We start from the raw sequence: 25,177 nt of genomic DNA, 5'->3' as shown, positions 1-25,177 counted from the left end.
CACTGTTATTGAAGAAAAATAAGAAATCACACAGTATTTTTGTCATATCATTTACAGGGATTCTGCGGGTCTTAAAGGGATAGTCCACCCAAAAATGAAAATTCTGCCATTTATTACTCGCCCCCTAATGTCGTTCCAAACCCGTAAGACCTCCGATCATCTTCAGAACACAAATTAAAATATAAATATTATTATTATTTTTTTTTTTTTTTCATTAAGATATAGAGATGAATTGTTGAATAAGTACGGTTGAGCCCATGATGTCACATGGATTATTTTAGCAATGTCCTTGGTATGTTTCTGGACGTTGATCGTGTAAGGACCGTTGCTGTCTATGGGAGGGTCAGAGAGCTGTCAGAATACATAAAGAATATCTCAATTTGTGTTCCGGTAATGAACAGAGGTCTTACAGGTTTGGAACAACATGAGGGTGAGTAATTATTTTTTTTATTTTCTTGGGTGAACTAACCTTTTAAATTATTAATTAGCCTTTTCCACAAATTAAAGCCTTAAAAAGGTCAGAGCGGAATGTCTTAAAATTCATGGTTTCTTGGCATTAAATGTTGCATGCATATCTTCCTCAGTATCGCTTTTTTGTTTTCCAATACAGATATCTAAACATCCTTAAATCAAGATACATAAGATGCAAAATGAATATGACATCTTGTTTTCTGGAGGAATTATTAAAATTGTGATCTTATGAGGTATAAACTTGTTTTCCCTTTCATTTTTCTTAGACCACTGACAGATATTTATTCTTGTTTTAATTATAAACCTTTTGATCAGCTTTACAGAAAACAATACTTATGTCATTTTTAAGAATCTGTAGACATCTGCACTAAAAAACAAGACAAACACTAAGGAAGAGTATTACTTTTTTTGCACAGTACAGTAAAGGTTATTTTCATATACTAGTGTTTGGGAGCAGAGCTATTAAAGCTGCAAGCTTGCTTTTTTGGTAAATGGATTAAAAAGTAATGAGACCTCTTAAATTTAGTATTTTCAAACTTTAAAAATAAGTGTAAATCTGTTGCTTATACAACTCATACTTCACTCCATACTTTATAAAACCTGCAGAAACCCTGTGTTTTGTTTTATTGGACTTTCAGTAATAATAAAAATAATTTTCATTGTCATAAATTTTCTTTATAAAACCTGCAGAAACCCTGTGTTTTGTTTTATTGGTTATATAATAGCAAGTTTTGTTTTGATATCATAGAACATCTCTGGTTATCTCAATTCTAGAGATAAAACCATTGTGAATCCCAGATCCACGTCAGACAAATATGACGACTGTTGAAGTGTAACCATGCACTTCATGTTCTACTTGCTGCTGGGTTTCCAGTTTGGATTGAAGTGACTTTTTAAAGCCTCCCAGCATTTATAGTAGCTCTTATCAAGACGGTGGCAGGTGTCCAAGCCCCACTTGGTCACAGCCATGCTGAAGGATGACTCAAACATGAATGCCTGTTGGATACAGCATTATTTAGAACGTCATCTAGCCTTTTACATGATGTATTTCAAAATGAAACATTACCATAGTGCCCTCAGCAACTCTCTCTGGTTTGAGAACAGCTGTGCTGTTCTTCTCGAAACAGTCGACGTCAGGACCATGTGGGGTCATGATGCTGTGGAGACTGGCTCCTCCAGGCTGGAAACCTTCTTCCTTTGCTTCATAGTGGCCTTTGATTAATCCCATAAACTCGCTCATGCAGTTCCCTTTCAGCATCGACAGAGGGCGCTCTTTAACCGCATGAAATGTAACTTTGTTTCAATAGAGGTATGTATCAACTCAGACTTACTGTGGTAGTAAGGAGGCCGAAAGGTATGATCAGCTACACCCCAACGAGGGGGAAAGATGACAAAATCTGCAATCGCCACACCTGGACGTGTGGATTTTGCTGTCAAAACGGTGAAAATCGACGGATCCTGGAAATAAAGATTCAGGTAATTTGATTAACAGCGCAAATGTAATCATTTTAAGACGTCAAATGAAGCAAATTACTTACAACGTGATCAAACGCCACACAGTTGATGACCATGAAGTTCTCCAGGTTGTATTTGTACGGTGTGTAGTTTCCGTGCCATGCCACCACATTAAATTGAAAAAACTAAAATTCCTAACACAACAAAAATAAAAAAAAAAAAACATCTGTAATAAAAAAACAAATAAACCAAATCTGTAACTGTAAGTTTGAGTATATAATCAATAGTAATGTAAATGCGAAAAACTAAGACGTCTGATCAATGAATGCCCTTAATGAAACGTTTAAACCGCATCGTTCTGTTTTGACGCTCTGCTCCTGCGCTTGAAATAGTAAGAATTTCTTCGTTAAAAACCGCAATTTTATACACACTTCGCTTGATAATGTTGCAGTAGACAGATTTTGAATGCTGCCTGCAAAATCAATATAATTCATTACAGCAGAGACTGCCTGCTGTCCTGACCCTCATGCGCCCTCCTGTTGTTTCAACCCACCCACCATGAACAAACACACACACACACACAAAGTAAAATATCACTCACAACTGTACACACAAACACAAATCCAGCGACTCAAACATGTCTGTTTTTACAGTTACATTCAGTCACACAAAGACGCTCTCTGTGCACCCTGGGGTTTCTGGGACCCCGAGGTTTGTAATCTCACAGGCATAACAGTTCTCGGGATAACTCTACCAGACTCTATTAAAAAAAGAAAAACAAAACTCATACACACAAAACACAAACATATTTTCCCAGTCAAGCAAATAATAAGTTAATTTAAGCAATTTTAGCACTCAGTTGGAGGACAAAACAACAGGATAAGGCTGTACTCCTTCGAGATCCTTTAAGATCGTAAACCATTTGAGAGTGTACAGATGGCGAGACCTGTCTGCTCAAATATAGATGTGCTCTATATGCATTTTTTTTTGCTCCTGACAACCATAACAAGTCAATTATTCACTTGACAGGACACAGGGAAATAGATTCAGTGCAGAATGATGCTTGAAATCTTGGTCTTATTAAAGACTTATCCTGCATGGACAAATTATACATTTAGTGTGTAATCTAACGTTCAGTGCCTTATTGATGTCAGCAGTGTTAGTAATGGGAATTACTAATGACGCAATCATTGCACGGCACCTGTTGACATGAGAAGAGCTTTCCCTGGTACTTGTTGACAATGGTGTAACCTGTGGCTACAGTACGGTCCTCGTACCAAGCCACAGGTGTTTGGAAGTCCCTAGGGTTAGCCAGTCCATTAGCCCCTGCAATGCAGAACCAAATTAATAGACTTATCTTAGCAGCTTATGAAAGCAATATGTTATTCAAAGGCGTTAAAAAGGAAATTGTGTTGTACCTATAGGACCTAAGTCAGGCAGCTCAAAATGGGCCCCAAACACCTCTAGAATGTATCCCCTGGTTTCTCTAAACACATCAACACTAAAACGCATCCCTTGCTGGGAAACAAAGAAGAGTACATAATAAAAAATTTATTAAAAAGTGCCATTTCTATGCTGTTTATCGGAATGTTGAATGGAAGCATGAATGTACAATACCATAAAAAATTTTGGGGTCAGTAAGATTTTTTTACTAAAAGAAATTAATCATTTTATTCGACAAGGAAGCATTAAATTGATTAAAAATGACACTGAAGACATCTATAATGTTACAACAGATTTTGAACATTCTGTTCATCAAAGAAACCTGAAAAAAAATTATTATTATTATGCTGCACACTGTTACTAACATTGATAATAAGATTAAATTTCTGAAGGAGTATGTGATACTGATGACTGGAGTCATGGCTGCTGAAAACTCGACTTTGCCATCATAGGAATAAATTACATTTTAAAATAGTAAAATTGAAAGCAATTTTTAACTTTTTTACTGTATTTTTGCAACCTTGGTGTACATAAGATACATTTTAAACTAAATGTTATTAGTTTTTTTTTTTTAGTATTATTAGTCCATTAAAAAGTTGTACTAACCCCAAACTTTTATATCTCATAGTTTTATAGATATTAGAGTGACACCTGGATGACACAAATCTCATTGGGCTCCACCATCATCTTCCCAAATTCTGTAGTAATCAGGATTTCACCTTGTTGAGGCACTGAAACACAAATTGCAATAATAATCAAAAGGTATAACAACTAAAAACATCTATATCACACATTAATCCTGAAAGATTATAAAATATTAAAAATGTAACAATCCTGAAAAAATATGGCATGAATAACAAGACAACAAGCTTACCAATAAGGAAATCACCATCTGCATTTTGGAAACATCTATATGAAAAGAAAATGTACCCCATCTTAAAAAACATTGTACAGAGAACACAGGTCAAATTATTGGTGAGTTGAATCCAATTCAAACGGACTTGTCAATCATCGAAGTGTTACAGGTGTACATGTGGATGGCGATTCCATTACGAGATTTTGAATCTCCAGCTCCGCAGACTGTATGTAGACCCTGAAAATATCAAATCGATGACAATGGGCATCACTGAGAATTATTTAAATATGAAGGCCATATATGAGCAGTAAGTACAAGAATGAATTTTGTTTACCGATATGAAATCCACTTTTTTCTCAGAAGATTTGGGGATGTTAAACGGCTTCCAACGCAGCTGGTTGGGGTCAGGCTCCACTTCATTCCAGTTCTCTGTGAGATCTCCACAGCTCATCGGAGTGAAAGGCTTGTGGCGCACAGAGGGTAAAATGCGGTACAGCCAGCTGCAAACATAAAGGTTTGCTGTGCTCAGTTCTTACAAATCATAAGGGTTTAAGTATGACTGTTATGTTACATAGTGATTTTTTTTCTACCTTCTCTTATTGGTTGACCGTGGGCAAGTGAAGGCAGAACCAGAAAGTTGCTCAGCATAAAGGCCATATGGACAAACTTGTGTATTGTTCTATAAAACAATCAACTAAACTGAGTATTTGATGTGTAATGTTAATTGGTCAGGTAGGTGATAGAAGTTCTGGTATTACCTGTCCCTCAGGTAGAGATCCTGGACAGCGAGAGTCCTCAGAGGCAAACTCATTTCCAAAACCGCTCATGTACTACAAACAGTTATTCCAACAGTATTGATTAAATATGAGTTTATTTTACTTTCAGAACAAAATAAGTGGCAAAATGTGATAAAAGACCAGAAAAAAGTAGCTGTGGACTATCTGAGTATCTCTCCTCTCCTATGAGTGAGCGACAACAAATGTGCTTAGTCATGGTGCATCTACAGATGTGTACAAAGCAGCTCTTAAACATCTCAAGTCTGTATAATTGAAAACAAAATATATGGAAGGGTTCAACTCATAGGAATTAGGATTTCACTTTAATTTAAGATTTCACCTGACAACAATGTTTCTTTTTGCCAGTTGTTTAAATTCAACTCTTCTACAAGTTGACAGCTGTGATCAGCAAGAGTCCACTATAGTAGACTGTAAAATTCCTTTTGACATTAGGCTTTTGTTTTATAAAACAAGAGTAATCTGTTGAAAAAGCATGCATAAACCTAAAGGTTATATGCAGCCTACAGTTTATGTAGCCTAGAGCCGAGATTAACTTCATCTGGGCAGCTGCAGATTCCAGTGATCTGATTGGCCAAATTGAAACGCCCCCCCAAATCCACCTCTTGTAACGATGACATGTAAAAACTCATTTTCATGAATCGGTTCTTTCGAACAGTTTGCTTCAATGAATCGATTCATACAATCAATTGAGCGATCTGCCTGGAATTGTATAGTAATAATAATAACAATAAAAAAAAAAATAAAATAATAAAAAATAAAACATACTTACTGTTTAAGTTTTATTAATTAGACTAACATTAATGTTGAAAAAAAAATTAAACCCTGTTAATAATACCAAATCAAAAAACATTAAAGACTAAATTACAATAAACAAACATCAGAAATTTACATTTAAAACAGAGAACCGTATATTCCTTCCCTCAACAGAGAGAATCGGATCTTCCTGTGCTCTTAGAATGAGAGAGAATCGGATCTTCCTGTGCTCTTAGAATGTTTGTTCCACCCCGACACCTCTAAAACAAAATTAACAAACAACCATCTATCATTCAGTTTATGAATAAACTGTATCATACCTACAAAAAGGATAAAAAAAAAGTCTTATTATAACTGGAAAAAGTTCGTGAACAAACTGCATTAGGCCTACGATACAATTACAATAGGCTATGTAAGGTTATTGAACTTGTAATGTTTTATTTTAGACAAGCATTCGTCCATGCAGTCCAAAGTGCACTTACCTTCAGACCAGCCATTGATGCGTTATTTGCTAATGCAGTTTAGTAATAACCTATATAAACTTTTAAAAATGAGCTGCAACTTTGCACAGATGCACTTTCCTCAGAAGAGCTTCCGCTAGCACTGGTCCCTTGAATCCGCTTGTTCCGAGTCCGCGCTCCCTTGCAGCAGAAGACCGAGGGAGGAACTTAGGTCGTATTTACGTTTTTTTCAATATGGTTTTAATTAGACTCAGACACTACTCGTGACGCAACCAGATTTGGGCAACGTTTAGGAGGGGAGGAGGAGAGGTTTGATGTTCACAGAGAATGACCCCGACACAGGTACAACAAATACAAATTCACGCAAGACCATAAATTCCTAAATATAGAAGAGAGCTAAGAATGTTTAGCTTTTTGTAGTAGCCTATTGTACACACGTATTTGTTTGGATTTTTATCCTTAGTTTAATCCTCTATTACCATATTGCAGGGACGTGGGAACTATATTGTGAGAGGGGGACGGGGATTCTTTGGGGTTGGGGGGGGGGGGGTTTGTTAGTGTAGGCCTATAGTAGGCTGTGTTTATGTATCCTGATTGACTTTATGATTAGTTTAATCTGGTTTTTTGCACATGCATCGCCCAGAGTTAACCATTTCAGACAGTACAGGACAGCCTCTTGTCTCGTCGTTCACATTCACGTCTGTGGCCGTTACGCACGAAAGCTCAGTGTTGGCCCAGGCCACGGCGCCAGGATTCCGGTTTTTGGATGGGCCAGACCCAATCGTGGGTGGGCCTTAATTTATAATGTTAAATTTAAAAAAAAAAAAAAAAAAACATAACCTTTATTGTATCACTGCTTACTTAACCTAATACTTGCCTGTAATAGTATATAACAGGCTATTTTATTACTAATAATAATTATCTGTGCGTATACACATATAGATTGTTTAAGCTTTATGCTTAGCCTATATTTTGTTTGCATTGTTAAAAGTGTTCGGTGCATAGTGTCCCAGTTCCGTCTGCTCTCCAAGGTTCAGTCTGACAAACAAAGAAGCGCTTTGGAATCTTCCATTAAACATGAAACGCAGAAACGCAGCTATACCTGTGCCCCCGATGAACATTGTCTCTTAGCTGTACGAAGACTTCTTCAGGTATAAAAGAACTAAAGGTATACCGTGAACAAATCAACCCAAAAAAAAGAAACAAACTCACCTACCCACTCTCTATGTATGTTTAGTCAACCCACCTACCTAAAACAAAATTAAAAAAAAGTAATTTGAACAAAACATCGATTTTTGCAGTTGACTTCATTATAGTTTTTTGTTTATATGAAAAAAAAAGTCTTTTTGTATAAATTGGAAAAATTTCGTGAACAATGTTTTATCTCAATTAGGCCCATCATACGATACAGATATATAGCAATAGGTAATAACCTGTAGGTGTAATTGAACAGAATTAATATTTTGCTACCTAAAAGTTTAAGATTTTTTTGTGTGTCACGCATGCATGCCATGTCGTCCATATGCAGTATAAAAGGCACTGTACCTTCTGACCTTGCCATTGATGCTCCTTTATTTAATAGCTAATGGCACGTTTCAGGTAATAAATGGCATTTTCCTAGAATAAAAGTTTTTACTGCAAATGTCGAAATGAGCGCAAACTCCATCAGTGCTTGAATCAGATCACATTAGAAATAAAATATCTCATAATAAAAGCTTCCGATTTAGCATGTATATGCAGTATCCCTTCGAAATCAGCTTGTTAACCTTTCATTTGCGTATCCCTTGCAGCAGAAAGACCGAGGGAAGAGCGAATCATTAGGCCTACGTGGAGTTGTACGTGTTTTTTGCAATATACGCGGTTTTTGGGACTAGGTTTCAGACACTACTCGTCACGCAATGAATGAAATGCACAAAATGGTATTAAATAGGCACCCCCTGAAATGAACGAATGAATGATGATCTGAGAGGTTTTGATGTTCCAGAGAATGACCCCGAAATGTGTTAGCATGGCATGACATATCTGACATTGTCAATCTGCAAAGTGGAAGTGTATTGTTGTCGAACACCTTTTAAACGTCCGTTTCGGTGAAGCTGTATAGCGCGATATAATTATGACAAATGCACGTAGGCTTAAATTCTTTTTAATTCAATTCTGTATATAAGACGGAGCTAAGAAACACGAAAAAAAACAGCTGGCTGAGCCCCATTGTACACACGTATTTGTTTGTATTTTTATAAATATTATAACAAAATAAAACAAACACGTATTTGTTTGGATTTTTATCCTTAGTTTAATCCTCTATTACCATATTTGTGGAAATATTATCACAAAAGTAAATACAAAATGAACTCAAAATGTAAAACATATGAAAAACAAATAAATTTACAAGCAAATATAGAATATAGGTCTGTCAAGTGTCACAACCAGTGTTGGGTTTAATGCTTTACTAAGTCATTAATTACTGTAATTGAATTACTTTTCTTTTTTTTAAAAAATGGTAAGGGATTACTCTTAATTTTTCTCTAATTTAATTACAGTTGCTTCTAATGTTATTGCATTAAATACTATATACTATAAAACAATTCTGTATAGTGCATTGACCATCAAAATTTAACATCTAATGTTAAAATGTATGTTTTTAATGTAACCTTTCCCTTTAAATACTTTGGTCAGTTCAAGATTTATTTATTTTACAATTAAAAGAGCGTTTCGTGTTTATCCTTGATTGTTTAACTGGACAGGTAGATATAAAATTTAGAAAGTAATAAGTAATTAAATTCTTTTTAGAGACAGCGGTTAGTAGAGTAGTCTAATTACACTGTTGAAAATGAAATTAGTATTAGCTATTATTTAATTGTAATTTTAGACCAACTTACCCAACACTGGTTACAACCCTCTCCATCTTGTCAAATATATTTCTAGTTTTGTTTTTGTATTTATTATAAGATATAGATGATGTAATAAATCAAAATAAAAAATAAAACAAGAAAACCATCACAAGATCACAAGGAAATGTGTAACTTGTACATGCTTCACCCTGCACTGCACTTTAGAAGGCCAGAGCTGTTCAAATGTTGTAGTTTTTTTCATAATTTAAACATAGGCAACAGGCCGTGCCATTATGAAGGTTTGTGTCTGGTTCCACAGTATGACACTGAACTCGGGCACCGGTCCAATTGTGCATTTCTTTCTGAGAAAATGAATAGGCGTAATAAAAAACAGAAAACAATATCACGTCGAATCAATTTGCCTCTTTCATTCCACACACTATTCCCTTTCTCTCATCTTTTGAGGAGGTGATGTGTTGGTGGAGTAAATTATGGCAATTCTCATGGTGAGGCGCAAATAAACTCAGAGCGGCAGAAGTAACTGTTCTCTACTGAAGCGTGCAGCTGTGCCGAGACTCCTGCTGGCAGGGGAGGCCGTTTAGGTGCTGTGCTCAAGTCGAGAAAGACTAATGCAGGAAAATATCTCGACCCAGTCTGCGGAAATTGATCTGCTCCTCAGGGAAAAAATGACTGATTTTAATTTTGGCACGCCTCTCTCTCTCTCTCCCTCGCCTTTTTTTAAAGTAAGGCACATTCTTCCACAGGCAATAGAGTGACAAAAATGCATCATGATAGGTGCACCGATGAGCAAGAGTATTTTCTACAATATAGCCTTGATGTTCTCCCCCCAGACAAACTACCATGTTGATGGACTTGAAATCAGTCCCCTACACATTCCGTTCAGTGCAATTCACAATCACAGGATGCAAGGCTGTCCGTTAATCCTGGAAATTCAGGTTTGATGGAAGAGCTACTGTGTATGGATTTTTGGAGGCACCCCAAACCGATCCTGATGCATGAGCAAGTGTATGATTAATGTGCTTCCAAATGCTGCGTCCTGATCCCTCTCACCTCATGCTGCAGTTCCATTTACCTCTGAATAGATTTGCTGAGACACCCACTGTCCCCTTTTAAAATCAAGAGCAACTGGCCTTGTTAAGAGAGTCTCTCCAGTGGCTGTAATGTTATGCAAATGGTTTAATATGAAGATAAAGACAGTAGTGGCATACTACACTCTTCCAGTTCAAGCCCTGGTGGATCCTCAGAGCCTTCACTAATGAGAGAGGGATTATTCTGGAGTCATTAAATGGTGCCCTCCCTGACATTTCCCCCCTCCTCCCCCGGTTATGCCCATTAATGCACTGTACACAGACTTTAGAGATACCTTTTACCACCGGCTTCTGTTTTTTTAGACATCAGAATGTCACTGAATAGCAAATTACATTCTCTTCCCACAGAGAAAATTGCTTTTGAATTGCTTAGTTATAAGGATTTTTTTATTTATTTATTTTTTATGAAGGAGGGGGTGAAAACATGCAAAAACATAATTACTTGTGTTGAAAATCTCATTGGCAGTTGTTGCTGCTGGTTGCTCAGGAAATTCATTTAAGGAATTATGTGGAAATGCATCTGTGTGTGTTTATGTTTGGACATGCACAAGATCATGCACAAAAACTGCACTTTTATTGACGAATACTATTAGTGCATTTAGTATAATATAACTGACACAATGTCGCACAAGCTAGACGAGCTAGCTATAATGGTTCAGATTTGGCGAGATAGCTTAGCACTAATTTCAAAGAACAGCAGGGATTCAGATAATGTCTAATGGATTCACAATTGCAGATACTGAACAACACCTGCCACACTCTTAGAAATAAAGTATACCTTATTGGCATTGAGGTTTTCATGAAGAACCTCTAACTTCCATACAACCTTTGCACTGAACAAAAGGTTTTTTAAAGTGGATAAAGGTTCTTCAGATTAAAATGTTCTTGACAGAGAAAAGGGTTCTTTAAAGATGGGCTTACTGAAAGGTTCTTTGGGGAACCAAAAATCTTTCTTCTATGGCATCACATCAAAAAGGTTCTTTAACTAAGTATATATATGTTCTTTAGATCATTCAAATGTTCTTCGCAGAGGAACATAACAGTGGTTCTTTTAGGAACTGTTCACTGAAAGGTTCTTTGAGGAACCGAAAATGATTCATCTACACTAAGAGCCTTAGAAGAACCAATTTTGGTTCCCCAGAGAACTTTTTGGTTCTTAAAATAACCATTTTTTGTAGTGTGGTGATCATTTTAATAGTCCACTTTAAAGACCCTTTTTTGCATTAGATGGGTTCTATGGATCTCAAAGGTTTTTCTTTGAACCATCAACACCTTCAAAACCCTTTTGGAACCTTTATTTTTAAAGAGTGGTGTGTTGCATCAAACTCATTCTAAGCTCAAGGAGGAAAACTGGTTTGAGTTTTGTGAGTGAAAGAGAGAAAAACAAAGAATTGATAAGTGAATGGCAGACAAACTAATGGATGACCCATGGATGTCTGCTGTAGCTTTTTGACCCAGTTAAATTCCTGTTGTTGCAAACAAGAATGAGACCGCAATGACCCTGAGGGACAGACCAAATTTACTGTTACAACTTCCTAACCACAGGGACTCCAAGCACCAAGAAATGGAGGAGTAAGAAATCCAGTATAGATTGCTTGGCTTCACTCGGCTCCCCATCATGCAGTTCAGAGCTGCAACCCGGGATCAAAACGTTTTTGTCTCTCCCACTAAATTGGTCTGGAGGGCTTGGAGAGCAGTCAGCTTCTACTAATGATGCCCTCCAATACATTCACATAAAATTCTTGGCCTTTTCACACACACACACACACACACACACATTGCAGCCCATTGCAAACACACAAACAAAGCAAAATATCACTGTCAGCCACCCCTGACCACTTCCAATCTGCCAGCAACAGGGAAGCAAAACAAACATAACTATAGGAGTTAGAGTCCTGAAGGAGAAAAAGGAAGAGGGGAATAGAATAACTGGCCTCGTGTGGAGGCACAGACTGGAGACAGGGATGGAGCTGGACTGAGCTGTCACAGCAGCCATTACCATCACAGCTGAACTCCAGAGAAGCATTCTCAGCACCACGCAGGAAGTTAATTTCATTTGAGATGAAGTCTCTGATGAACTGCTGGGGATTATCCTAAGTATCCACAGACCTCATTAATAATGCCCCAGGACATCATGTTTGATGCTTTATCAACATCTCCTGGGCCTGGCTGAATTAGGCATGCAAGCAAAGTTTAGGCCTACAGTGCAACACCAATTTAGGATATTTCTAATTTTCTTTTGATGCCTTCCAGCTCCACTAGATGTCAGTACAGCGGTTATGTAAAACTACTGGCCATTTAATCGCTTGTCACAAGGTCTGCCATACATAAAACTTTGATTGACGCTAAAAAAAAAAGCCTTATACATACAATATAGGACTTGCATCTTGCATAATATTTTACATTATGAATTTCGTGACAATAAACGGGCTTCTTGCATATTGCTCTATCTTTAATCTGGCAGACTAAAGGTTTTCAAATATCAATAATATTTTAAAACAAAATTTCATAACTTTTTTTTTAAATAAATAAACTTTAAAAACTATAGGCTACTTCTACCAACATTGCTTTTATCAAGAATTTCTATCTTTTAATGAGATTTTAAAAACATTTCACTTTTTTTTTTTAGGTTTTACAATCTCATACACCACAGGCCTACACTTTTATTTTTTATTACTTCAAGCCCCACAAAATAAATAATAATAATTTTGATTCAGAAATCGAAAAGATGTCCACCATAAAAGATTTAAGTAATTTCTGAATGAAATTATTATGCTTTATTTTTATTTATTTATTTATTTATTTATGTTTGTTTAATAACTTAATAGATCGGATAAAAAAAAAAAAAAAAATCTTATCCCCTTATACTATCCAAATCCACAAAAATTATGCCCAACTAAATGCACGAAATTTATTTTCCTGTCGTTGAAAACCTCTTGATTACTTTTTTTATACGATCATCTAAATGTCATTTATTTCGTTTTTCCAAAATTTACATAAAACTCAGACAAGGTCAGATAGCAGCTAAGTCCCTAATTTACTCTAATCAACTTTCATTTGCATGGCTATATTTGCGAGCGTTATTGACGCTAACTGAATAAATGGACTTCTTCAAACTCAAGGGGAGAGGTTTTGATAAGCTCATGGGAGAAGAAGAATAATTTGCATGTATTACTTTGATTAACTTAATAAAGGATTGTCATTCTTGCATTCACTTAGACATTCATATTCTTTCCAAGAAGCAATCAATAAAGGGCAGAGCACCGCTCTCATCAGCGCACATGAACCCTCTTTACAGGCAAAAACAAATAAAATACAATAAGTCCAGAAGGCCCTGTACACTTCTTCAGGCCTAAACGATAATAAGATCGGAGAGGCAAAATTGTTCCAACTCTTATCTGTGACCTTTCACCCAAATGCATTATTAAAGAAGTCATTCCACGCTTCACGTTCCACAAATCGATAAGAATGCAGAGAAGACTTCACCGTCTCTTCTAATCTACAAAAAAATACATTCAGCCAGACTTATTTTAAATTATTTTTATTTGGAAAGAAAAAAAAGCTTTACAAATGAGGCCAGTCGCCCGCAACTGTACCAGGCTACTGCACCATAATATAAATTGGGGTTGGAGAGGCAGGGGTCGTCAAACAACCCAAATAAGACTTGAATCCTGAAAGTGTACAATGTTTTAACATAAGTATTAGACTATATATATATAGGCTATATATATATATATATATATATATATATATATATATATAGGTATATATATTTCACTACAAACACTATCGCGTTCGCCTGAGGAAGTTACCATAGCTACAGTTCGCTGCTCTGCCGCTTTCTGGTAGGATCGTGCGAAAATATAAAAAAAATAACACAATTGACCTACTGTAATTATTTACAGTTTTATTATAAACATTACAAATATAAAAACAATTTAGAACGTTTTTAATAGGCTATTTACGTCGTACACATAACATTTTCAATTCGACCTGCTACACAGAACGCGTTTTTCGCTTCCACAGCACTGCTTTTCCATTGGTTTCCTATGTAAACACGCACGGATGTGTCTGACTCTTGTGTTCGCGGCTCGCGCCATTTGCAGCGTCTTGCGCATGACGCGGAGTTCTAAAATCACAGTTAAAAGAAGTTCAGCTTTTGTTTTCTGGCGTACTGATTAGCTACCATTTGTATAACCCAGGGCCGGCGCTAGATCAGGCGATTGCCTAGGGCCCCGGGCTTTGAGGAGGGGCCTCCATAACCGTATAGGATCCCCTATCCACCAATCAAGACGGGCAGCAAATTCTAGCCTCATTGTTCACTGGATATAGTTGAATTGTCACTCATCTCCAATTAAGCCAATTAATGTTGCAGTTTCAAAGCGGGTCCTGCCTTCTCAATGTCTGCGTAACGAACGCATCCATCAGATTCCGCGAACTGTGCGATGCTTGTAGAGCCGTTGATGCGCCCAGACGCGACGCTTTGAATTTGCTCGTCCAGTGAATGGCATCGCGTCGGGAGATGACTATCAAAATAGCTACAAAAGTAAAAGCAAATATGTTGTATTTAAAGTTAAAAAGCAAACACACTAGAGCATTTTTTTAATGATTCAAATAAAGGATCTAAGCTGTCTCTTCTAAATTCTGCTGACGATACTACATTACTGCTCTAACATAACACTTATAATTTCAGTTTCAACTAACTAGAAAATAACTTTTTTTCTGCTTACTATTCTTTCTCTTCCACTTGATTTGTGTGTGTGTATATATCATATTTAAGGAAACAATGCAATACATAATATCATTGATATTAATAATATGACCATTTCTGTAGTCAATATTGATTAAATTGGAGGGGGAAATCCTGCCCATACCCAGCTAGGGAAAGAATGATAAAAAGCACTTATGTTCATCTACTGAAGTGGTATTCTGGAACTGTGAATAAATTGAATAAAACAGCAATATAATAACAGCAACAACAATAACATCTTCATCAAACAAAAAAAAGATATTACATTAGATAAAGTTTGGACCCATTACTTTTTTTTAATGTTTTTGATATATATATATATATATATATATATATATATATATATATATATATATATATATATATATATATATATATATATATATATATATACATACACACACACACACACACACACACACAGTTTCAGGATGTGTTAAAGCTAAAAGCTAAAACTGGTTAATCTGCATAATTTAGAAGACCGGATTCTGTCTAATGTTCTGAATGATAAAGGAAGCACCTGTGTGGTGAGGTGAAGTTGAAGTGAGATATAGGCAAATCAAAGTTTTTGTCAGCCAGACAATGGTCCCTCTGGAGCGAAATGGTCCCTAAGGGGTCAAAACGGAGCAAAATCAAGTGTTATCACTCAGCCTGCACAGAAGAATCTTTCTGAAAGCCCACAAGTAAACAATAATAATTTGGCATGCAAGCAACAAAGCAACTGTGATCCTATTTACTTCTGACTTCTTCAACGACAGGATAATCTCTGGTTGAAATGTTCTTCCTTCTCCTCTCCCTCTTTTTAAATAAATTCAAATTATCGAGTCAGTTGAACAAAATTAGAGTCCTTTTGTTTTTATTAGTGCGTATTACTGTTGAAAATTACAGATGATCATTGCGTTCTAGATTGCTATTGTTGTTCCGATCATCGACTGTCATTCTAAACTTAAGCTAACAAAGTCATTAAATTGACTCCCTCGCGCTCTCATTATGCGTGGTGTTAATAACCACTAATTAAGTTTGCTTACGCGTGCGTCTGAGAGCACGTCTTTTTGTTCGCCTTTTCAAGCAGAGCAGCATCCAATTAAGTCACAGTAACAGGAATGAAGACACACCACCTCTGGAGCACAACTGTCATCAGTGTGGCTCCTGAATTCAACAGTACCACCAACTAATTAATAATCTGAACTTCCTGGCCTGCTCATGTCTGATTTGAGATAGATAGATAGATAGATAGATAGATAGATAGATAGATAGATAGATAGATAGATAGATAGATAGATAGATAGATAGATAGATAGATAGATAGATAGATAGATTCTTGTTTAGTTTTTTTGCTCAGACGACTGGATTTATCCATGAGCACTGTTCTTAACACCAGGAGATGGCGCTGCTTGAAAACGTGGGAGTGATGGAGTCTATATTAGGGATTTAGACACTCCAAGGCACAGCTGTTGAGCTGTTGGTAGAACATCACCGAAACGATGTAAAGTGTCACCTACTGTTACTTACAGTTTGAAGAAAGCTTCTTGTTTTCAGAACAGGGGGTGGTTTGCATAAGCGTAGCCAAAACCCAACGGATTATGGGCCATGTAAACCCTGCAAAACAGAAGACGATTGTAGAAATTATCAAGTTAGGCTGTTGTGAAAATATGACACACTGTGGTATCGGGTAATAGAGGAGCCGTGAAACTGACTGGCACCCACTAACAGCTTGCCTGCCCGCACGTAGAGCGCTAAATAGACTCAGGACTGAATATGTGAAAATTGCGCTTTTTTTCTTTTTTTTTTTAAATGCGTGCGTGTAATTAGTGCATTTAAACAAAGCGCGGATGTCCTGCTGGCGGTAATAGTCCCTGACATTTCTTTTCTCGGGTTAATAACAGAGCGCGTATAAATGAATCAAATTGTGCCCCCAAATTACATAGCGACTTTAAATACCCGTCTGCATTACGCGCCTGTTTGGGAATGAGAAAAAATGTCTTATATTGTTATTATTGTCATTACTCTATTCTGTTGATCTGCTTGTAGTTGGTACTGAAGTTGCAGGAAGATGAAAAAACAATTCGTCGTAACAGTGTAAATTCAGTGTTGTTTATGAAGAATGTTAGAGACTTTTTAAGCTGGTATCTCAAAGTCCAGAAAGGCCAAACATTAAAACTTTCACAATTTTTTTTTTAAGCTCGAGCATTCTTCACATACAGTATTTTTCATCTCAGTCAGTACAAGAGCAGAATCATATAACCTATGAAGAGGACAAAGTAAATTGCAGCTTCGTTGCAAGTTTGGGATTGAATTGTGAAAATGATCCTTTTAACATTGATGGGTCTGAGCGGCGGATAGGGTCATGCCATCCACAGTAGGTTAAATAGACTTTCATTTAAAATTACATTCTCAATCTGTCTTCTCCAGTCTTCTGGAGTCTAGTTGCCTGCAGTACGCTCTCACCGGCCTATTATCACCACCCTCACTTTTTAAGTCAATCATCTATGGCTATCTGATCGCTTCACTCTGAGAGGACAGGCAAGGCTAGGTGTGTGTACACGCACACGAGGACCAGGTGAACGATTCACCCGGTCAGGCCTTGCCTCTATGGGCTTGTATCTCCTTTTTGAAATGGCTGTGACACAGAGAGTGTAAAATAACATCAAATAATATCACAACTAAACAGATAGATGGACAGAACAACCAAAATTAGACATGTTCTTTTTTTTTAAAAAAAAAAAATGCTAAAATATAAATGTATGGCACAAATAGGCTAGTAACAAATAATATAAAGATAAAATAAAAAATGATAGTAAACATGATGATCTTTCAGCACAAGATTTGTGTATTTTTTGTAAAGTGTATTATGACTTAACTGAAGATCCCTTCTTATTTTTATTATTTTTTATAAATTTGGAATTTTTAAAAGACACGATATAATAATAATATACATTTTTAGTTATCATCAAAATAAAATATCCAGCATCTTGGTAAGTAAAACATATTTCTGAATGTGTTTCCCCACTTGTTTAGATAAATCATTTGATTTCAATTCAGAGTTTTTATTTATCTGCAACGTAGCCTATTTAGTCTTTCATCATTAATCTAATTTCAGTCTAAATGTGGAGGTGCTTATCCAGTAACTTCAGTAATCCATCACAACATTCGCTGAGTGCATACCGTTTAACTTTTAAAAGAAAAATAGATATAAAGATCCCCCTTGTTCCCTTGGGAGCCAATCAGATTTGCGTTACACGTCAATGCAACAGAATGGAGAGCGGTGCTACTGTGGATCAGTGCATGTGGCATTAGCGGCCAGGGTGGGATAGGCAAGAGAGACGTTTCAGATACAGTGCGAGAGAGAGTAACAGTCACCAACTCGAGCACAACCTCGGACGATACAAATATGACTAGTCAGTATGACGACGATAGCCGCGACCGAAGCGAATGTAAAAGCAAGTCGCCCACCGTGCTTTCTTCCTACTGCATAGACAGTATACTGGGCAGAAGAAGCCCGTGTAAAGTCAGACAGCTGGGAGCGCAAAGTTTCTCAGTACCCGTTAGATCGGACCACGACCAGTCAGCTGAAGGTAAGCGCCATAACGCTTTGACGTTATTTCTTTATGCTGTTTTAAGTTGTCACAAACATGGCATACAGTTAATTGATTTCGCGCGCATTTAACTTAACAGAAATATAAACATAAACATAAATGTCCTCATAATCAAAACCAACACCTCTGAAAACAAAAACAAAAAATTTAAAATAATCTATAATTAAAAAATAAAAAAAAATATATATTAAATGAGAAGCGTTGAAATGCTTCATTTGTTAAAATTAATGTTTAAAAAAAGGCTTCACAACTTCATTCCATTTGATAATCTTTTTAAGTTCATAAGAAAACCTGAAAGAATCCATAGGACCTTTGCCAATACTTTGATAATGCTAACAAAAAAAATTATTTAAGATAAAACCATGTTTTTGACCATGGTAATCATTCAGTACCATTGTATATATCAAATTGCCTCTTGACAGTCATCACTGTACTAGTATTGAGGAAACTATAAAAAATAACTTTTTTTCAGCTAACCATATAAACTCAAAGACCTTAAGCAGCAAAAATGGTTCTTGAAATTGTATTTTTAAGAGTGCGTAATATTTATAATACCCCATAAAGCTGTCTTAATTTACAGTGCTTGGTGCTTTTAAAAATTATTACATCGTTTTATTTTTGTAGTCACCTCTAAAGAGAACTCGTTTGACTCGGACATGCACCTGCCACCCAAACTGCGCCGGCTCTACGGCCCTGGGGCAAAGTACCTGGACTCCGGGAGGGGGTTTCACGAGCACCTAGAGAAGGGTGAGAGGGAGAGACTGCTGGACCAAGCCTGCGAGAGTCTAAAAATCAGCCAAGCGCCACAAGTCAGCATCAGCCGTAGCAAGTCGTACAGGGAGAACGCGCCCTTCAGCCAGAGTGATGAAGGCCAGAGCCCCGAGCACACGGCCCAGGAGCTGGTGGAGCTCAGCACGCTGAAGTTTGAAGAGGATGTTGTCAAAGAGGAGGCGTGCGGAGACGCCAGTCTGTCTCCCAAGGATGAAGAGAGCATGCACAACGATGGGGATGTAAAAGATGGAGAGGACAGTGTGTGTCTGTCGGCCGGCAGCGACTCGGAGGAAGGGATGCTTAAACGGAAGCAGAGAAGATACAGGACTACCTTCACCAGCTATCAGCTGGAGGAACTGGAGAGGGCCTTCCAGAAAACCCACTACCCTGATGTGTTTACCAGGTAGATACACCGCATATTATGGTTCATAGATTTTGACAACAACGATGAAGGAAAAAATAATTAAGTCATATTATGAACAAAATGCATGCAGAATATGTCAGAAAAATAAAAAGTATTTTTTCTAAATATAAAAAATGCATGTAAATAAAAACTAAATGTTTATAGGTAAATTCAGATCTGTATACATTTTAACTATCATTATATAAATCGAAAGAACATCCATAATCCATATTTTAAATGATTTTTCCAATACAAATCTTATAAAATTCGATGAAATAAACATTTTAAAATATACATTTAAATTATATTATAAAAGAATAAATATTTTTAACATACGCTATTTCAAATATTTGTAAAAATACAAAGCCCAATATATATATATTTTTAGAAGACATTAAACTATGTAAACATCAAATAAATTAAAAAAGGGTATTCATGAAACAAAATCTTTGTGGCCAACGCTTCTGTTGTGGATATACTATATTCCGTTTATAAGCTAAATTGTATTCTGTTTTGCTTTTCTATAAAATAAAATTACACCTGATCGTATTATATTAAATCGAGGAGATAATAAGCATGACATTCTAATGATCACTGACATGTGTACACACTTGTTTATGTCATGTCCTGTACAATTTATTATTTTACGACCGATACATTAATACTGCTGGCGTAGTATCACTGTGTACATTCGTGATCGTCAAAATAAATACCCTATGTGGGCCTTAAGAGAGCTAAAGACCAGCAGCCTACTTCAAGCTCAAATGTTAATAGATTAATTAAGATGTTTATTTAGCCTAACTGTGACCATTTTTTAGTGTTATTGATAAAATGCAATTTTTTTGGTTCATGTTAATTTGGAACAGCATTAGAAAAGTAAGCCATAACAATGCCGACAAGACAAACTGTGAAATATAGGTTAAAAATCACAAACAATTAAAAATGTCATGGTTTTAAATAAAATGGCATAATAAAATTAGGCCTATTTTATACGGATGTGATGGTTTTACTTATGTCATGCATATAAAAATTAAGTTGCACTATTTTGTATATTAAATATGTTGCTATACAATAAATGTCCTTTATTTAATAACTAACGGAAATCACAGTTTACGAAATTTGAACGTTAATAAGGATTTTGTTTTTTAACTTTATTTTGAAAACATTGCCGTACATTTATTCGTTATTAGTAGTTAAGTTGCATGAAAGAAAATTAATCAATATGCCACCCAGCATAAGTCTATCAAATAAAAAATATCAGTATGCCTAATGACAAATTTACCCGAGGACCGTTTTTCTTTAACCAAAATGTTCGTTGTTGATCACGAAATATCGATGTTTTTATTGACGTGCCAGATAATTGTCAAATTTAGCCAGGTATATTTTCAGTAAATGCTCAATTGTCATATAATAGTCCAGATGCCATTATTTCCATCATTATGTCGTTAGTCAGTGCACTAAAGCCTCGCCCAACGAAACGACCCATTATGAAAAACGTACAAGTTATCCGTTCGATTCTCATCAACCCCAAATTGCTTCGATAGGTTTCTGACAATTTAGGCAAAATCTGTTTTCTTACAGTGTTCGTGAAGGGGGGGAAACCTGCACACATTTTGATGATCTATATTTTCTATTCCAGAGAGGAGCTCGCGATGAGGCTGGATCTGACAGAAGCGCGCGTCCAAGTGAGTGCTAACACACACACACACACAAAAAAAAAAAAAAAAACGACAAGAAAAAACAAGATAATTTAAATGCATAATAATATGACCGTGTATTGTATAAAACAGTTGACAGTTAAAACATGTTAAAAGGATTTCAGTTGCAAAGAATTGAGAAAAATTGCTTATAATAGGCTATGACAACTTGTAGACACATTGAAGGTAAAGATTAACTAAATGATGTGAGCCTGCGAATTCTTGCAATATGCTTACTTATAGACGTTAAGACAATATATCTAATGGTCTATATTTAATTTCATTTCAAAGTGACAATCGTAAACTTGGTTAAATGACCCTGTACGTCATGGCAAGGTCTTTCCTGTTATCGAAAGTTATTATACACAATAGAGCGAACATTTTAGCGGCAATTACACAGACGCCCCTGATTCATAAAAGCGCACTTAGCGAGAGAGCAAACACTGCTATTCCAGGGAGAAAATGGTGTTTGAATTCTCATCGCCGGCGCGGGGGAGAGGGAGGGGTAGGGGGGATAATGCTATTTGATTTCCCATTTTGTGATTGCAATAGACCGGCATTGATCCGATGCTTTGCACTTGGAACGAGTGAGAGAATAAAAAGTGTTACACCACACCCCTCCTCTCTATACAAAAAGCGTCTCTCACATTCAAAACCAAAACTCACAAAAAAAAAGACACAGCAAAAACAAGAAAAATACAACAGTTATAATATCCACCAAAAACAACAACAGATGTCAGTTTGGAGATGTGGGAGAACAAATCACTTAACAGGCTCGATCAGGAGGTGATAAAGCTAATAAATGCCCCAGGGGCCACGTAATGCAAAACGGTTTGGAGCATTTGTGATGGGGGCCAAGGTCCCTGTTGGTTTGTCTGTTGACACTTTGCTTTATTATGAAGTCCCTGTCTGCAGGTCATGTTCTTGCGGCACAACCTGGTGGGGTTCAGTAGGATAGGAGGGGGATCGTGGGAAAGTTAAATAGGCTTTTCAAGCAACTTACATTTGGAGGAATTTAATTTAAAGTGCATTAATTGTTATTGGATGCCGTTCAGCTGTTATTCCTACATCTTTTGTTAACATGGCTCTTAATTACCACGCTCCACCCCATTTTTTGCTCTGCCCGAACCAAACTTTATTTAGCAAAGTTAGGATAACAGACCGTAAGTTTAGGGCCATGTAATTACCCTTGACTCCCAGCCTATTTGTCACCTCATTAAAGCGAACCAAATATTGCACATGAACAAGAGTGACAAGCTCATGCTTAAATGACCATGCAGGCTGTCAGGTGAATTATTAATGGCTTTGGATCAGAAACAGGAAGGGACAACTTCTCAAGGCCAGCTATTTAAGCGTGTTCCTCACTTCAAACTTAATCGCATAGATGCATTCCAGCAGTTATTAGTAAAGTTTGGACTTTAATGAGGCTTCTGTCCCAACTCTCAGGTTTGGTTTCAAAACCGAAGGGCGAAGTGGAGGAAACGTGAAAAGGCAGGTGTCCAGGCTCACCCCACAGGCTTGCCCTTTCCTGGGCCGCTGGCAGCCGCTCACCCCTTGAGTCACTACCTGGAAGGAGGACCCTTCCCACCTCACCCTCACCCAGCTCTGGAGTCAGCGTGGACCGCCGCAGCAGCAGCTGCTGCTGCATTCCCAGGCCTGGCACCGCCCCCAAACAGTTCTGCCCTCCCTCCTGCCACACCTCTCGGCCTAGGAACCTTCCTGGGCACAGCAATGTTCAGGCATCCAGCCTTCATTGGACCTACTTTTGGCAGGTAAAGACCATGCAATAACAAGGTTCCAAAAAGGGGCTTTGCCAGTGATGCCATGGAACAACCATTTTGGGTTCCCCAAAGAACCAATCATTAAACAATTCTTAAAATAAATATTTTTATTAGTGTGAACATTTAAAAAATCTAAAGAACCTTTAGACCTCCAGTTTAAGATCATTTTGTGCAATGGCAAGGTTCCATTAATGTTAATGGCTCTTTGTGGAACCATATAGATGCCAACAAATAACCTTTATTTCTAAGAGTGTGATGTATGTGTATATACTAATAACCACATCTAAAATGCCTATGGCCCTTTTTTTGTTGTGTACCCTGGACTCATCTGACTGCTGCTAAACCTAAAAATTATCTGTATATTATTGGTATGAGCATGTTTCTGTATGAGTGCAGTACACTGTATCACAGGAACTCTCTTCTGTTTAGACTCTTCTCAAGTATGGGTCCTCTGACCAGTGCTTCCACGGCCGCTGCTCTCTTGCGCCAAACTGCGCCGCCAGTGGAGGGTCCAGTGCCACCACCGACAACCCTGCCAGAACCTTCTTCTTCCTCGTCCTCTACGGCCGCCGACCGCAGGGCATCCAGCATCGCAGCACTGCGTCTCAAAGCAAAGGAACATTCAGCCCAGTTGACCCAATTGAACATCCTGCCATCCGGCAATGCAGGGAAGGAAGTGTGCTGATCCTTCTCCTTAAAAACAAAACAAAATATTAAAGAACCCATCTCAACAAAAAGCATGACCAAATCCATTTAGCACTAGCACACCGGAGACCCATTCAACGCTGGAGTCATCACCAAGTCACTGTGCCTCCCACTGGACATCTTTAATATTTACACAGTGCACCAAACATCTTTTAAAACCCTGAACATAAAGTGTAATGAGTGTAATGTAGGCATCTCAGAGGGTAAGTTAGGGAGGCTGTGCTTGGTAAAGTCATTCAATCAATTTGGTCTTTTGGGTCAGGAGCAAATGTGGCAAAAGACACATTTACACCCACACAGAGAGGAATCATTGGAACCACACTGCAATACAAACAGAACTCGTCGTTTCTTCCTAGTCTTCTCTCAGTGCTGAAGCAGAGATGGCTCAATATGCCAAAGGGAACTGCCACAACCTGCTACCCATCCTGAACCAATCCATTCATGTTTGGCCTCAATATTGGCAAAATGAATACTCAGCTTTACTTTCTGTTTGTTTCCAACTCTTATGTTAAATATGATATTTAGGAGAAAAAAATAATGAAAAAGAAATGCTTTGTTTTAAGGATGAACAATGTGAAAATCTACACTTAAGCCTGTTTACTGATCTGCTAAGGGTATCCTGTATATATAGCACTGTTTTAAAAGGGAATGAAAATGGGGGCAAAATGACAAGAAAAAAATAGTTTATTTCAAAAGATGTTTTGAGAATATGCTATTGGTGTAGTACTACTGTAGGAATGGTTTCACGTAGATTCATCCTTTGTTCGTTTGATTCAAATTTGAGATTTTTAGATGATTATTTATGTCTGTCCGGTAGAAAGCTTGAAATCCAGGCCGGGAAGTTTTGCTATTCAGTGAAAATTTTCCCTGTCGCGCGCAGGGACCAAGTCGGAATAAAAGAAACTGGTGAAACAGAGATCCTTCTGTATTATTTACAAATGATAATGCGAATTGAATTTAGTGAAATAATAAGTTTACACTTTTTAAAGGTTATCAATCTTTTTTTAATGCTTTTTATATTTTAATAAAGAGCTAAAAATTAAATAGCCTAAATTACTAATATAGGCTACTTGGCGCAAAATTAAAAATGACTAAAAAAATAAAATGAAATAATCAAAATAACTAAAAAAAACTAAACAAAAATAAACAAATACCTACCAAAAACCAAATTAAAACAAAACAAAAAAATAAAAAAAAAATAAACATAAAAATCTGCGAAATATCGCTAATAATTTTTTTTTATTTTTTTTTATCGTAAATGCTTGAATAACTGCGAAAATTTAGATTATTTTACAATG

General features: G+C 36.9%; 2 protein-coding genes across 3 annotated transcripts; one reads left to right on the top strand and one right to left on the bottom strand.

Annotated features, from left to right (window-relative positions):
- Positions 1-1,184: 1,184 nt before the first annotated feature.
- Positions 1,185-6,535, bottom strand: LOC109088610 (homogentisate 1,2-dioxygenase-like). Its single transcript, XM_042714402.1, is given in 13 exon segments — positions 1,185-1,467; positions 1,538-1,719; positions 1,803-1,929; positions 2,010-2,120; positions 3,128-3,252; positions 3,345-3,444; positions 4,021-4,100; positions 4,244-4,278; positions 4,371-4,462; positions 4,560-4,725; positions 4,816-4,904; positions 4,984-5,055; positions 6,258-6,535. Coding segments are annotated over 13 exon segments (1,338 nt in total). The 5' UTR covers positions 6,273-6,535; the 3' UTR covers positions 1,185-1,323.
- Positions 1,809-24,795, top strand: LOC109058755 (aristaless-related homeobox protein). Of its 2 annotated transcripts, none has more exons than XM_042714401.1 (5): positions 1,809-1,947; positions 19,147-19,696; positions 21,336-21,381; positions 22,840-23,165; positions 23,604-24,795. In XM_042714401.1, exons 2-5 carry the CDS (start codon positions 19,179-19,181, stop codon positions 23,857-23,859), a joined length of 1,146 nt encoding a protein of 381 aa, XP_042570335.1. In that variant the 5' UTR covers positions 1,809-1,947; positions 19,147-19,178; the 3' UTR covers positions 23,860-24,795. The 2 variants fall into 2 exon arrangements, with proteins under 2 accessions (XP_042570335.1, XP_042570334.1); XM_042714400.1 differs by lacking the exon at positions 1,809-1,947 and adding an exon at positions 18,143-18,501.
- Positions 24,796-25,177: the final 382 nt, after the last annotated feature.

The sequence above is a fragment of the Cyprinus carpio genome, chromosome A24, assembly GCF_018340385.1.
Source record: "Cyprinus carpio isolate SPL01 chromosome A24, ASM1834038v1, whole genome shotgun sequence".
Classification (NCBI taxonomy): Eukaryota; Metazoa; Chordata; class Actinopteri; order Cypriniformes; family Cyprinidae; genus Cyprinus; species Cyprinus carpio.
Note: the sequence above shows the minus strand (reverse complement) of the source record. Positions and strands in the feature narration are given on the sequence as shown.